We start from the raw sequence: 15,830 nt of genomic DNA, 5'->3' as shown, positions 1-15,830 counted from the left end.
GCTTTTCTTTAAAATGAAACCCACCCTGCCTCAATTTTTAAACACTAGGCTCATTCTTTAAGTCACTGCAGAGTTCTATCTTAATCTCTACTGAAAAAGTTTTCTTGTAATGCTCACTAATCCTCAGATCCAATGGTATTTGCATACCATTTGTTTCCTTTCAGTTTTTAATACCTTCATAATCTCCTTGAAGAATTATTTTCCTTTGCTTCCACAGCTTGAGATTATTTGAGTTCTGTACTTTTCTGATCACTTTTTCTGGCTGGGCTTCTTCCTCTGGTCCTCTAGATGTGGAGAAGACCAGTGGCTTAGTGGTCACTCCTCATCTCTTTCTTCTCTACTGACCCTCTCCCAGAGAGCCCATCTACTCTCACTATTTCAGCTGCCATGTATACCAACTTGTTCCCCACGTTTACCTCTAACTTTGGCCTTCCTCTTTAGTTTCAGTGTCATGTCACCAATCATATATTACCAACTCTCCTTCATCTAAAAATTACTATTTCTTTTTGAAAAAAAATTAAAAATTTATTTTAAAAATATGCACTTAATATTTGTACACATGGAGTACATGTGGTATTTTGTTATATGAATAGAATGTAATGATCAAGTCAGAGTACTTAAAATATCCACCACCTTGAGTACTTATTATTTCCATGTGTTGGAAACATTTCAAGTCCTGTCTTCTAGCTATTTTAAAACATACAATACTTTGTTATTAACGATAGTCACACTACTATGCTTTTGAACATTAGGACTTATTCCTTTTATCTAACTGTAGGTTTGTACCCATTAGCCAACTTCTCCTCATCCTTCCTCTACAACAAAACACTATTTTTAAAACCAAAGTATTCCACATATTGCTGCAGTATCAAACTTAGTAACAATTCACACTCTGTATACAACATTGCTGTATGGCTCAGAAACCACCACTGGTTTTTCACAATTCAGTGGAAGGTCCACAATCATAAGCCTGTCATTCAAAGTCGGTTACAAGCTGAGTCCCACTCACCTTTCTAATATTATGGACTTGTGACCCCTCTACAGAAGCCATGCTAGCCATGTTAGTTTTCAGTCTCCTCAGGCTTTCCAAAAAGCCCAGTGCACGTCCACATTCACCCAGTTTTTGTTTTTGTTTTTGTTTTCTTTTTGAGACAGTCTCACTCTGTCGCCCAAGCTGGAGTGCAGTGGCACAATCTCGGCTCACTGCAAGCTCCGCCTCCTGGGTTCATGCCACTCTCCTGCCTCAGCCTCCCGAGTAGCTGGGACTACAGGTGCCTGCCACCATGCCCGGCTAATTTTTTTTGTATTTTTAGTAGAGATGGGTTTCACCATGTTAGCCAGGATGGTCTTGATCTCCTGACTCCCCCGCCTCGGCCTCCCAGTTTTGCACACACCATCTTTCCTTCCTGGCTAACTTCTAGGTGTTCTTTAAAGCCCCGTCCACCTGTTTATATTTTCCATGGAAGTTTCCATGACTATCCCACATTTGGGGAGTGTGCCATTCCCTGAACTCCTACAGCGCTCTCTGAGAAGCAAAAACCTAAGCTTTAATGTGAACAAAGATATTTTACCAAGATATTTATTGCAGTATGGTATAAAAGAGCAAAAGGCTGAACTCCACCTAAATTTTCATCAATAGATCTTGTTTAAATAAATTACGATATGTCAATTCATTCAGTGGAACATTTTGTAGCCATTAAAAAGAGAAGAGAAGAGGTAAAACTATAAACTGATATTTAAAAAGTCTTCTAGATATAAATGAAAAAATTCAAAGTGCACTTAGAGCATGTCCCATTTGCATGAAAAACAAAACATGCAATACATAACTTACATATATACATACATATATGTGTGTGTATACACACACACACACACACACACACACACACACACACACAGTTTACCCTAGAAGGATTCCTGAGAAACTTAAAAATTGTTGCCTCTGGGGAAAGGAATGGTGCTGGGAGGGGGAAGGGGGCTGGGGGATGGGGAGGGGGGCGGGTCATAGGAGAGAGGGCAATACTTTTAGCTTCATACAATTTTGTATTACTTGAATTTTTATCACGTGTATTTTGAAATTAAAATAACCACATACAAATTTAGCGATCTGTACAAAAAGTGGAAAAATGAAGAATACACATTTTGCCTCTATCACTAACTAGCTTTGTGGCCTTGGACAAATCACTTAAATTTTAATACATTTGCTTTGATATTACCTTTTGGACACAGAACATTACTCACATAAGATTTGATAAAGTTAATTACGGTGGTGCATGTTAAATCTAGGAGATGACACAAAAAAGAATTTTGTCTCTTGTGAAATATAGTGAAAGTGCAGGATCTGGGGAAAATCATTCTCTATAATTTGGTAACACCCTGAGAGAGACATATGCTTTGGTGCAGACCATATGGTGAAATTGGAAGGGAGCACACAAACCCTGAGTCTACCTTCCTATAGCACACAGCTCTAGAGTCTACAGTTATAGCAATTGCCATTAACTTGACCTAGGAGCAAAAATAGAATGAAAACACCTCTCTCTTATTTAAACACTTGGATCAGTAACGGCAGTGGCAGCAGGCACAGGGTTCCAGGTGGTCTTTCTTTACCTGCTGCCCCTGCCATGTGCTCATCCATGCTGAGCAGGAGCTCCCAGGCAGCTGGCTGGATGTCTCCGTACATCTCCTCTGTCAGAATTGGTGCTGCCTTGATTAAGAGAGATAAGGGAGCAGGCGACAAGCTCATCACCTGGGAAAAGATGGAAATCATGTTTTAAAATCTTTTAAGACAGTGAATACTGCACTTCTCTTGAAACTTAAAAGCCACGTCCCCTCTCTCTGCTTGCCTTAAGTGACCTTAAAATGCTTTCTAAAATGGGAGCATATTTAGTTGACATGGCATATGATAGATAAGCTTTATACCTTATAACTGAAGCATAATTAGAAAAAAATACACTAATTTTATGACGTTTTCACCACAAAATTGCTTTGCAACCACCAAGGAGTAAACTATAGATTGAGTACAACTCCACAAGAAAAGAAAGACTCTAGGAAATACATCTTTGTGTTAAAGTCTTCATAGATTTTTAAAGGATCCCGTTTTCCTTCCTAATAGTAGATATCCACCGAAAACTATAAGCAGCCTGTAACTGATGAAAAAGCCCATTGTGAACATGCATGGCATTTCCCTTTGAAATACATAATACATTGTGGTTATTGCCCCAGATTAACCCACAAAATCCTTTATCCATTATTTCTGACAATTTGGGTGACAAATATAGGTTCTAGACAAGTCATCATCATTTCACATTCCAGAAAAATATGAACAATTTTTTTGGGGGGGGAGAACATAATGATTTAGAGCTTATGTTGTAATAACAATATAACAATGTGTCAAGCACTGGATAAGTAGGTACATGAACCATTTTCTTTAACCCACGCCATAATTCCTTGGGACAGGTCTAGTGTTGTAACCCCCATTTTATAAATGAGGTGACTAAGATCAAGAGAAATTAAATAACTTGCCCAAGGTCCCAGAGCCAGAGCAGCAGACATGGGATACGAACCCAGACTGTCTCATTCCAAAACCCGTAAGTGTCACTGTTACACACATGTGGGAAGTTAGCTCTCCTGCAATGAAGACAGTGGGGAGAGCTGTGGTTTGAACCAAAGTTCCCAAGCCTTGTCTGTGGAAGCTGGCTATCTAGCAAGAAGAGATTTTTTTTTTTCCTGGCACACTTGGTGGCACTCTTGCTCACCAACTGAAGGGGCTTTATGCCAACACTGTACCAACTGATGTTGTATGTCGCAAACATTAGTAAATAGGCTGTATGGAGTCCCCTCCCTGTTAAAAGTTCCATGAATCCTTCTGATCCAGGTACCAATACCTGAAGTCTGATGTACTTCAGCATTCCGGAATCTTTTTTTCCTTCCAGATTGGCATCTGAAACTCTCTTCTTTAGAGAAGGTGTCCTCAGGCATGACTTATCTGAGCACTGAAAAGACCAGGGATATGTAATGAAGAGTGATGTGTTTTCTAAAAACCCAACAGTGCTATATGTCCCCGCAATTCTCCAGGCAACCATCTTCTAGTGGAAGCGATAATTAAAGGCCTTTTTGTGGGTCCACATTTTCTAAAATTTATAAAAGCAGTTTATTTATAAAAGCAGTTAATTTTATAATAAAACATTAGCTTAGAGATACTGAGTAATGAATTCCTCTTTGACCTTTGAAGAAACTGGGATCTGGAGAGGTGGAGGAACTTGACTGAGTTGCAAAGCTAGTTATTAGCAGAAAAAGGAAAGGACAAGGATCTCCCCATTTCCATTTCAGGGCTAATTATATTTCATCAAGCAGTTAAAAAACACAAATCTTTCAAAATATTTAGTCAGATAAAATCCACTCTATCCAATAGTCCCTTCATAGGGTTGGATGCTGCAAGTTGAACGACTTGGTCATAAAGGAGAGAAAACATTTCATAGAGAAGTGTTAGGAAGTTAAAGGTCAAATACAGGACCCATCAAGGAAGCATGAGTTCATAGTATCCATTATCAAGGACTGAGTTGTACAGGTAAAATGATTTCTTTTCAAAAACCATACTCTTCTGTAAGAGGCAGCAGCTCTTCTTAAAAATTGTCTCCTCAACAAAGTGATTCATCTACATAAGGACGAATAAGACAATTTCTTCCTCTAACTCCTTAAATGCCAAGGGATGGACTGAATAATGCAGCTGGGAGAAGGATTGAACCTAATGAAGGCAGGCTTATTTATCCAGAGTCCTGATTCTTCCTATTTTTGCACTCCAGGCTGTGCAAAGAGGGAATCGTTCTCCTCAAACAGAATAAATGCTCATTTGTTTTTCCAGTGCCATGTCAGTGAAACACTTTCTCTCTCTAGCCAAGGGAAAAAAAAACTGAATTTCTTAAGAATTTTTGAACAGAGGAGGAGCCAAGATGGCCGAATAGGAACAGCTCCGGTCTACAGCTCCCAGCGTGAGCGACGCAGAAGACGGGTGATTTCTGCATTTCCATCTGAGGTACCGGGTTCATCTCACTAGGGAGTGCCAGACAGTGGGCGCAGGCCAGTGGGTGCGCGCACCGTGCGCGAGCCGAAGCAGGGCGAGGCATTGCCTCACCTGGGAAGTGCAAGGGGTCAGGGAGTTCCCTTTCCGAGTCAAAGAAAGGGGTGACGGACGCACCTGGAAAATCGGGTCACTCCCACCCGAATATTGCGCTTTTCAGACCGGCTTAAAAAACGGCGCACCACGAGACTATATCCCACACCTGGCTCGGAGGGTCCTACGCCCACGCAATCTCGCTGATTGCTAGCACGGCAGTCTGAGATCAAACTGCAAGGCGGCAGCGAGGCTGGGGGAGGGGCGCCCGCCATTGCCCAGGCTTGCTTAGGTAAACAAAGCAGCCGGGAAGCTCGAACTGGGTGGAGCCCACCACAGCTCAAGGAGGCTTGCCTGCCTCTGTAGGCTCCACCTCTGGGGGAAGGGCACAGACAAACAAAAAGACAGCAGTAACCTCTGCAGACTTAAATGTCCCTGTCTGACAGCTTTGAAGAGAGCAGTGGTTCTCCCAGCACGCAGCTGGAGATCTGAGAACGGGCAGACTGCCTCCTCAAGTGGGTCCCTGACCCCTGAACCCCGAGCAGCCTAACTGGGAGGCACCCCCCAGCAGGGGCACACTGACACCTCACACGGCAGGGTATTCCAACAGACCTGCAGCTGAGGGTCCTGTCTGTTAGAAGGAAAACTAACAAACAGAAAGGACATCCACACCGAAAACCCATCTGTACATCACCATCATCAAAGACCAAAAGTAGATAAAACCACAAAGATGGGGAAAAAACAGAACAGAAAAACTGGAAACTCTAAAACGCAGAGCACCTCTCCTCCTCCAAAGGAACGCAGTTCCTCACCAGCAACGGAACAAAGCTGGATGGAGAATGATTTTGACGAGCTGAGAGAAGAAGGGTTCAGACGATCAAATTACTCTGAGCTACGGGAGGACATTCAAACCAAAGGCAAAGAAGTTGAAAACTTTGAAAAAAATTTAGAAGAATGTATAACTAGAATAACCAATACAGAGAAGTGCTTAAAGGAGCTGATGGAGCTGAAAACCAAGGCTCGAGAACTACGTGAAGAATGCAGAAGCCTCAGGAGCCGATGCGATCAACTGGAAGAGAGGGTATCAGCAATGGAAGATGAAATGAATGAAATGAAGCGAGAAGGGAAGTCTAGAGAAAAAAGAATAAAAAGAAATGAGCAAAGCCTCCAAGAAATATAGGACTATGTGAAAAGACCAAATCTACGTCTGATTGGTGTACCTGAAAGTGACGCGGAGAATGGAACCAAGTTGGAAAACACTCTGCAGGATATTATCCAGGAGAACTTCCCCAATCTAGCAAGGCAGGCCAACATTCTGATTCAGGAAATACAGAGAACGCCACAAAGATACTCCTCGAGAAGAGCAACTCCAAGACACATAATTGTCAGATTCACCAAAGTTGAAATGAAGGAAAAAATGTTAAGGGCAGCCAGAGAGAAAGGTCGGGTTACCCTCAAAGGGAAGCCCATCAGACTAACAGCAGATTTCTCGGCAGAAACCCTACAAGCCAGAAGAGAGTGGGGGCCAATATTCAACATTCTTAAAGAAAAGAATTTTCAACCCAGAATTTCATATCCAGCCAAACTAAGCTTCATAAGTGAAGGAGGAATAAAATACTTTACAGACAAGCAAATGCTGAGAGATTTTGTCACCACCAGGCCTGCCCTAAAAGAGCTCCTGAAGGAAGCGCTAAACATGGAAAGGAACAACCGGTACCAGCCGCTGCAAAATCATGCCAAAATGTAAAGACCATCAAGACTAGGAAGAAACTGCATCAACTAATGAGCAAAATCACCAGCTAACATCATAATGACAGGATCAAATTCACACATAACAATATTAACTTTAAATGTAAATGGACTAAATTATCCAATTAAAAGACACAGACTGGCAAGTTGGATAAAGAGTCAAGACCCATCAGTGTGCTGTGTTCAGGAAACCCATCTCACGTGCAGAGACACACATAGGCTCAAAATAAAAGGATGGAGGAAGATCTACCAAGCAAATGGAAAACAAAAAAAGGCAGGGGTTGCAATCCTAGTCTCTCATAAAACAGACTTTAAACCAACAAACATCAAAAGAGACAAAGAAGGCCATTACATAATGGTAAAGGGATCAATTCAACAAGAGGAGCTAACTATCCTAAATATATATGCACCCAATACAGGAGCACCCAGATTCATAAAGCAAGTCCTGAGTGACCTACAAAGAGACTTAGACTCCCACACATTAATAATGGGAGACTTTAACACCCCACTGTCAACATTAGACAGATCAACGAGACAGAAAGTCAACAAGGATACCCAGGAATTGAACTCAGCTCTGCACCAAGCGGACCTAATAGACATCTACAGAACTCTCCACCCCAAATCAACAGAATATACATTTTTTTCAGCACCACACCACACCTATTCCAAAATTGACCGCATGCTGGGAAGTAAAGCTCTCCTCAGCAAATGTAAAAGAACAGAGATTATAACAAACTATCTCTCAGACCACAGTGCAATCAAACTAGAACTCAGGATTAAGAATCTCACTCAAAACCGCTCAACTACATGGAAACTGAACAACCTGCTCCTGAATGACTACTGGATACATAACGAAATGAAGGCAGAAATAAAGATGTTCTTTGAAACCAACGAGAACAAAGACACAACATACCAGAATCTCTGGGACGCATTCAAAGCAGTGTGTAGAGGGAAATTTATAGCACTAAATGCCCACAAGAGAAAGCAGGAAAGATCCAAAATTGACACCCTAACATCACAATTAAAAGAACTAGAAAAGCAAGAGCAAACACACTCAAAAGCTAGCAGAAGGCAAGAAATAACTAAAATCAGAGCAGAACCGAAGGAAATAGAGACACAAAAAACCCTTCAAAAAATCAATGAATCCAGGAGCTGGTTTTTTGAAAGGATCAACAAAATTGATAGACCGCTAGCAAGACTAATAAAGAAAAAAAGAGAGAAGAATCAAATAGACGCAATAAAAAATGATAAAGGGGATATCACCACCCATCCCACAGAAATACAAACTACCATCAGAGAATACTACAAACACCTCTACACAAATAAACTAGAAAATCTAGAAGAAATGGATACATTCCTCGACACATACACTCTCCCAAGACTAAATCAGGAAGAAGTTGAATCTCTGAATAGACCAATAACAGGAGCTGAAATTGTGGCAATAATCAATAGTTTACCAACCAAAAAGAGTCCAGGACCAGATGGATTCACAGCCGAATTCTACCAGAGGTACAAGGAGGAACTGGTACCATTCCTTCTGAAACTATTCCAATCAATAGAAAAAGAGGGAATCCTCCCTAACTCATTTTATGAGGCCAGCATCATTCTGATACCAAAGCTGGGCAGAGACACAACCAAAAAAGAGAATTTTAGACCAATATCCTTGATGAACATTGATGCAAAAATCCTCAATAAAATACTGGCAAACCAAATCCAGCAGCACATCTAAAAGCTTATCCACCATGATCAAGTGGGCTTCATCCCTGGGATGCAAGGCTGGTTCAATATACGCAAGTCAATAAATGTAATCCAGCATATAAACAGAGCCAAAGACAAAAACCACATGATTATCTCAATAGATGCAGAAAAGGCCTTTGACAAAATTCAACAATCTTCATGCTAAAAACTCTCAGTAAATTAGGTATTGATGGGACGTATTTCAAAATAATAAGAGCTATCTATGACAAACCCACAGCCAATATCATACTGAATGGGCAAAAACTGGAAGCATTCCCTTTGAAAACTGGCACAAGACAGGGATGTCCTCTCTCACCGCTCCTATTCAACATAGTGTTGGAAGTTCTGGCCAGGGCAATCAGGCAGGAGAAGGAAATAAAGGGTATTCAATTAGGAAAAGAGGAAGTCAAATTGTCCCTGTTTGCAGACGACATGATTGTTTATCTAGAAAACCCCATTGTCTCAGCCCAAAATCTCCTTAAGCTGATAAGCAACTTCAGCAAGGTCTCAGGATACAAAATCAATGTACAAAAATCACAAGCATTCTTATACACCAACAACAGACAAACAGAGAGCCAAATCATGAGTGAACTCCCATTCACAATTGCTTCAAAGAGAATAAAATACCTAGGAATCCAACTTACAAGGGATGTGAAGGACCTCTTCAAGGAGAACTACAAACCACTGCTCAAGGAAATAAAAGAGGATACAAACAAATGGAAGAACATTCCATGCTCATGGGTAGGAAGAATCAATATCGTGAAAATGGCCATACTGCCCAAGGTCATTTACAGATTCAATGCCATCCCCATCAAGCTACCAATGACTTTCTTCACAGAATTAGAAAAAACTACTTTAAAGTTCATATGGAACCAAAAAAGAGCCCACATCGCCAAGTCAATCCTAAGCCAAAAGAACAAAGCTGGAGGCATCACACTACCTGACTTCAAACTATACTACAAGGCTACAGTAACCAAAACAGCATGGTACTGGTACCAAAACAGAGATATAGATCAATGGAACAGAACAGAGCCCTCAGAAATAACGCCGCATATCTACAACTATCTGATCTTTGACAAACCTGAGAAAAACAAGCAATGGGGAAAGGATTCCCTATTTAATAAATGGTGCTGGGAAAACTGGCTAGCCATATGTAGAAAGCTGAAACTGGATCCCTTCCTTACACCTTATACAAAAATCAATTCAAGATGGAATAAAGATTTAAACGTTAGACCTAAAACCATAAAAACCCTAGAAGAAAACCTAGGCATTACCATTCAGGACATAGGCGTGGGCAAGGACTTCATGTCCAAAACACCAAAAGCAATGGCAACAAAAGACAATATTGACAAATGGGATCTAATTAAACTAAAGAGCTTCTGCACAGCAAAAGAAACTACCATCAGAGTGAACAGGCAACCTACAACATGGGAGAAAATTTTCGCAACCTACTCATCTGACAAAGGGCTAATATCCAGAATCTACAATGAACTCAAACAAATTTACAAGAAAAAAACAAACAACCCCATCAAAAAGTGGGCGAAGGACATGAACAGACACTTCTCAAAAGAAGACATTTATGCAGCCAAAAAACACATGAAAAAATGCTCATCATCACTGGCCATCAGAGAAATGCAAATCAAAACCACTATGAGATATCATCTCACACCAGTTAGAATGGCAATCATTAAAAAGTCAGGAAACAACAGGTGCTGGAGAGGATGTGGAGAAATAGGAACACTTTTACACTGTTGGTGGGACTGTAAACTAGTTCAACCATTGTGGAAGTCAGTGTGGCGATTCCTCAGGGATCTAGAACTAGAAATACCATTTGACCCAGCCATCCCATTACTGGGTATATACCCAAAGGACTATAAATCATGCTGCTATAAAGACACATGCACACGTATGTTTATTGCGGCATTATTCACAATAGCAAAGACTTGGAACCAACCCAAATGTCCAACAATGATAGACTGGATTAAGAAAATGTGGCACATATACACCATGGAATACTATGCAGCCATAAAAAATGATGAGTTCATGTCCTTTGTAGGGACATGGATGAAATTGGAAACCATCATTCTCAGTAAACTATCGCAAGAACAAAAAACCAAACACCGCATATTCTCACTCATAGGTGGGAATTGAACAATGAGATCACATGGACACAGGAAGGGGAATATCACACTCTGGGGACTGTTGTGGGGTGGGGGGAGGGGGGAGGGATAGCATTGGGAGATATACCTAATGCTAGATGACGAGTTAGTGGGTACAGCGCACCAGCATGGCACATGTATACATATGTAACTAACCTGCACAATGTGCACATGTACCCTAAAACTTAAAGTATAATTAAAAAAAAATACATCACATTAAAAAAAAAATAATAATAATAATACCTGCATCACTGAGCTAACCAGAGCATAAAATGAATGTAAAAGGGCTAAGTGAACCATTCATTGTTGGCCATTCATTCATATGCTCAAGTACAAGCACTTGATTTCAAGCCAAGCACACAGTAGTCTCCCTGAGGATACAGGAATGAAAAATGACTCTGTTGTCTTCAAAGAACTTTCAGTCAAGTACACAGTTGTAACAAATGCTACGGGGGGCGGGGGGAAGCTGTGGGTACTATGTCATAAAATAAAAGAAACATAAAACATTGTCTGAAAGTGAGATGGAACGGGTAGGCTCAGGAGAGCCAGCTTTGAGAAATGTTTTGCATCAATGTCGTGTTTTCCATGTTTGTTATCAAGCAAAAATAAAATTGACAAGAGAAAAAACGAGAAAAAAAAAAAGAATTTTTGAACAGAGCTTCATAGTGTTATGGATAAAGATATTTTGAAAGAAAAGGCAAACCTAAAAGTGCATGGATATTCCAAGAAAGTCTTTCAAAACTCTGACAAAAAGACCCAAGAAAATGCATCTATTATGTGACGAGTATAGAACCAACTTTTAAAATGAACCTACTTGAAAACAAGTGAATCAGGGCTCTTGTTGTGCTTTCTAAAGAAAAAATCATGAAGGTGCATACGTGGGAACACATATTATTTGGGGAGATAACTATTGCCTTGCTTTTTTCCCCTGTGAATGTGAAAGCAATATATAGCATAAATAGCATGCCCATTTTATATAATTTGAAGACTGTTCTAAAATCATATATAGCAATAGTTTTCCACATTAATATGGAGGTGTATCTGACCCTTGCAAAAGAGTCAAGATACTAAAAACTGGCACCTCTCTGTTTTATTATTTATATTTATAAAATAATAAATGTACCCCTGCTTGCACTCATTCTCTCTCCTGCCGCCCTGTGAAGGGCTGCCTTCCACCATGATTGTAAGTTTCCCAAGGCCTTCCTAGCCTTGAGGAACTGTGAGTTAATTAAGCCTCTTTCGTTTATAAATTACCCAGTCTAGGGTATTTCTTTATAGCAGCATGAGAACAGACTAATAAAATCCCCAACCCAATGATAGCCATTATTAGGTTCCTTTCAGCCTTTTTCCCCATGCATCTTAGCACAACTGTGATGATGCTATGTGTGGCACACAATTTTAAATGATTCATTTTACTATGATTTTATAAAGAGTATTTTTCCATTACAATTATTTGAAAATATGATTCTTAAATTTTGCAAATATTTTACCACTTTCTCTTTTGGTTGGACATTTTTTCTCCAGGAATTCTTTTGAATAATACTTCTTGATTAAATTACAGGAATTTTAGCCAGGCAGATACAGGAAAATACTCAGCACACCAAAAAAAAAAAAAAAAAAGATGAGCATTTATATTTGTCCCTGATGCCCTGTGTTTCTGCCTACCAAAGTATAAGTCAAGTTCCTCAAATATTTAATATCCTACCATGTTACCTTAGGAAGCATGGTGTGTTCTGGTGGCCTCATGATACTTAGGGTGCTTGTTTTAGTGGAAAAGGAAGGAAGCTGGAAGGGCTTTCACATCAAGGTGATAAGCTAGTAACTCTTTTTTAATGACTTGATTAGAAGATAGATATCACAGAGATGGGGGTATATGTGTGATGGGTTTGGGTACACTCTTGTAAAGGTCTTAAAGTCCCTCTATTGGCGTGACTCCTAACTCAGACTACTGGAAGGAGCAGGAGACTAGTTCCAAAGGCATCTACTAGTGGTCCTTTGAAGAGTTAGAGATTTCACTGGACTACAAGATGCACCTAGTGGTTGAAATGACACATCAAGCAGGGATCTGTAGAGAAACTCAAGATTAGCAACCCAAGACCAAAGGACAGAATAGTGATAAATTCTGGAAACAAGAGTGATAAATTCTGTCCTTTGGTCTTGGGTTACTAGTCTTGAGTTTCTCTACAGTTCCCTGCTTGATGTGTAATTTCAACCACTACGTGTATCTTGCAGTTCAGTGAAATTCAAACTCTTCAAAGGACCACTAGTAGATGCCTCTATTAGTGATAAATAGAGATTAGGGATAAATTCTGTCCTTTGGTATTGATAAATTAGTGATTAATTCCGTTACTCAGTCATTGCTGAGGTGGTTCTACCAGAGGGAGCTGTGTTCAATGGGAGGCAGTTATGCAGCCTCATGCTCTGTCAGGGATACTTGGGAATCCCTGCTATGGGATAGGGTAGAACTTGGACCAATGACATTTTTTCCTATGTATATGTCTTAGAAAAATCCATCCTAGTTGACTCTGTGACTCCTCTCGGCATCCTGACCACTTTTGATTAGATTACCAATGCAAAACCAATTTTTTGACTGGCTAAGGATTTATCACTTGTGGTGTTTGGCCCAAAAGAGGAAGAGATGGCCCCCTCAAATTCCTGTCCTAGGGAATTAAAAGAAACAGTCTGAATCATTTAGTGATGGTTGCTGTGCAGAAAAATAACGATGCCATCTTGAAATTTTCAGTCTATGTACAAGATGAGTACAGCAATAGGAGCTGGCCAGGGGATAAAATGTTTGTGCAGATGGAGATGATGCAGAAAGAAGCAGAGATGAAAGATTACGTTCATCCTGAAATGGAGAGCAGCTTTGGTTCTCATTTCCCTGAGGCTTAGCTGTTTATTTTCCTGTCCCTAGTTTCATGAGATTCTACTGTATCCTTTGAAGAATCTCCCTAATTGTTTGAACAAGTTCAATCTTCTGTTCCTTACAACAAAAATTATTGACTAGAGAGGAATAATAATGGTTTTAAATAAAACTTCGCCTATTCATTGAATAATTCAAGAATATTTTTTGAGTTAACCATATGGCAGAAACTAGACTAACTTCTGGAGTAGGTGCCTGCACTCCTAGAGAAGTGTAGGAAAGACAGATGACAAACAAGTAAACAAATGAAAAGTCAAGATAAATAGAAAAGGAAATGCATGCATGAAGGAGGACTCAGTGTGGAAATAACAAGGTATTTATATATTTCTTCTTCTTTTTGTAATTCTAAAAGAATTGTAACACTGTAACAAGGTGTTTAAAATTTGGGGAAATTGAAGTCAGCCTACTGGGCTCTGTGAGAAAGGGATTTCCTCGTTTCTGGGAAGAAGTTTATGCCAACAGAAATGCAGTATTTCTCAAAAGGTAACCTAGACTCTTTATGCCTCATATGCCTTTAACACATGAATTATGTAAGTTATAGTGGACAGTCATCCTGGCCCATGAAATTAAGATCCAGGGCCTGGTCTTGGCCTTACAATAATGTTGCTCATAGACAGCTTTAGGAAAAATGTTGGTTCTGCAGGAAGTCAGTTGACCTCTTGACATTTGCACTGGAATTTGCTTTATGGAATGTACCCACACTGTGTCCTTTATTTTTTTGAGCATGTATCACAATTTGTTCCTCTCTCCTTTTTGGTTGAAACAGGAAAAAATTTAATCTGCTCCTTTTTTAAATTAACAAGCATTAATTAAACATTTATCCTATTTATAACATAGCTTTGGACAAAGTACAGACATAGAGGAAAAATCTCAGCATTCTTTGGTAAAGGTGATATATACATGTAGAATGACATTTTGTTTTTTAAAAACCCTCGATTTTGGAAGTACACTAAAATAGACTAACAGATTGTACAGTGAGTCCCTCAGCATTGAAATGTAGATTAGCAAATTGATCAGAATTAGATGGGTTACAAAATGTACTAGCTGCCACAAATATACTCTGCCATAAAAAACCAATTAAAAAGAAAACAGGAATGAAATATCAATTGCTCATAAGACACGATTTTATTCAGAATACTGCTTTTACTCTTGCTTCATTGCCTACTCTGTTTTCATTTTTCATCTGGAAATGTGGGCATTGTTCATTTATCTGGCAGATTCACAACAGGCAAATGAAAAGTATCATGAGAGAAAGCAAAGAGCTTGTGGAGGAGGCTAGCATTTTGGAAATAAAATGTTTATCACAGAGGAGTCAATTCATCTTTTTAGCTCTCTACCTGAATGACTAATTACAATATGTTAAAGTTAGAAGCACTTATTCATGCTTTACTTTCCCTTTCCTTTTCAGAAATGTAAGCAATAGCAGAAGGTTGGTAAGCCTTTTCTACTGCTTCAGGCCAGGGGCCTGGTTGAGGCAGAGTGGAGGGCACTCATGAAACACCCTAGGACTACAGCTCTACTCACTCACTTAATATTAATAACTGCTCTACTATTACATAAGTGAGTACTTTGTTAGGTTATCATGCAGGATACAAAATGTGAAAGACTTCCTCAGTTCTCAAAAAGCTTATAATTAAGTGCAAGAATATGCCACTGCTCGCAGGACAAAATGAAAGCCTTCCCATGGTCCCACATGGTCTGGTCTCGAGCTGCCTGTGCAGCTTCATCATGCACCACAGTCCTCTGTGCTCCAGCCATGGCCCTTCATACTCACCTCTTCTCGCTGGTTGGCAAATCTGTATCCAATTAACATCTATGCATCCTTTAGTCAAAGCTCACCTGTCACTTTATTGGAAGGGCTGTCTTTTATTTTCCCCTACAAGACCAAAGCCTCATTCATAAGCTCTCTTAGCACGGTGTAGCTCTCCATTATTTCACTTATTGCAGATGTAATTTTACATCAGTTTGGGAGTTTTATTTGATCAATGTCTGTCTTGGACTAGATTATGTGCAGTATATGAAGGTACAAACTGTATTTTTTTTTTTGCCCATTATTGCACCCAGCGCAAAGTATGGGCTCAGCATGGTCCACAGGTTCTTTAAAAGTCTGTTGAATAGATGAATGGCTGGCTGGCTGGATAATTGAAAGAAG

At 39.8% G+C, this 15,830-nt stretch overlaps 1 protein-coding gene across 14 annotated transcripts in view; it reads right to left on the bottom strand.

Moving 5' to 3' along the window:
* Positions 1–15,830, bottom strand: part of UNC80 (unc-80 homolog, NALCN channel complex subunit) — a 234,133-nt gene that overhangs the window by 82,472 nt on the left and 135,831 nt on the right. For all 14 annotated transcript variants that reach the window (XM_055380463.1, XM_055380468.1, XM_055380470.1 and 11 more), the window contains 2 exons: positions 3,885–3,992; positions 2,608–2,746 (listed from right to left, as the gene is read on the bottom strand). In XM_055380463.1, coding sequence (XP_055236438.1) covers positions 2,608–2,746; positions 3,885–3,992 — 247 coding nt within the window. The remainder of the gene's footprint in view (positions 1–2,607; positions 2,747–3,884; positions 3,993–15,830) is intronic.

Source organism: Gorilla gorilla, chromosome 11 (assembly GCF_029281585.2).
Source record: "Gorilla gorilla gorilla isolate KB3781 chromosome 11, NHGRI_mGorGor1-v2.1_pri, whole genome shotgun sequence".
NCBI lineage: Eukaryota > Metazoa > Chordata > Mammalia > Primates > Hominidae > Gorilla > Gorilla gorilla.
The sequence above is the reverse complement of the archived record's forward strand: the minus strand, read 5'-3'. Positions and strand labels throughout refer to the sequence as shown.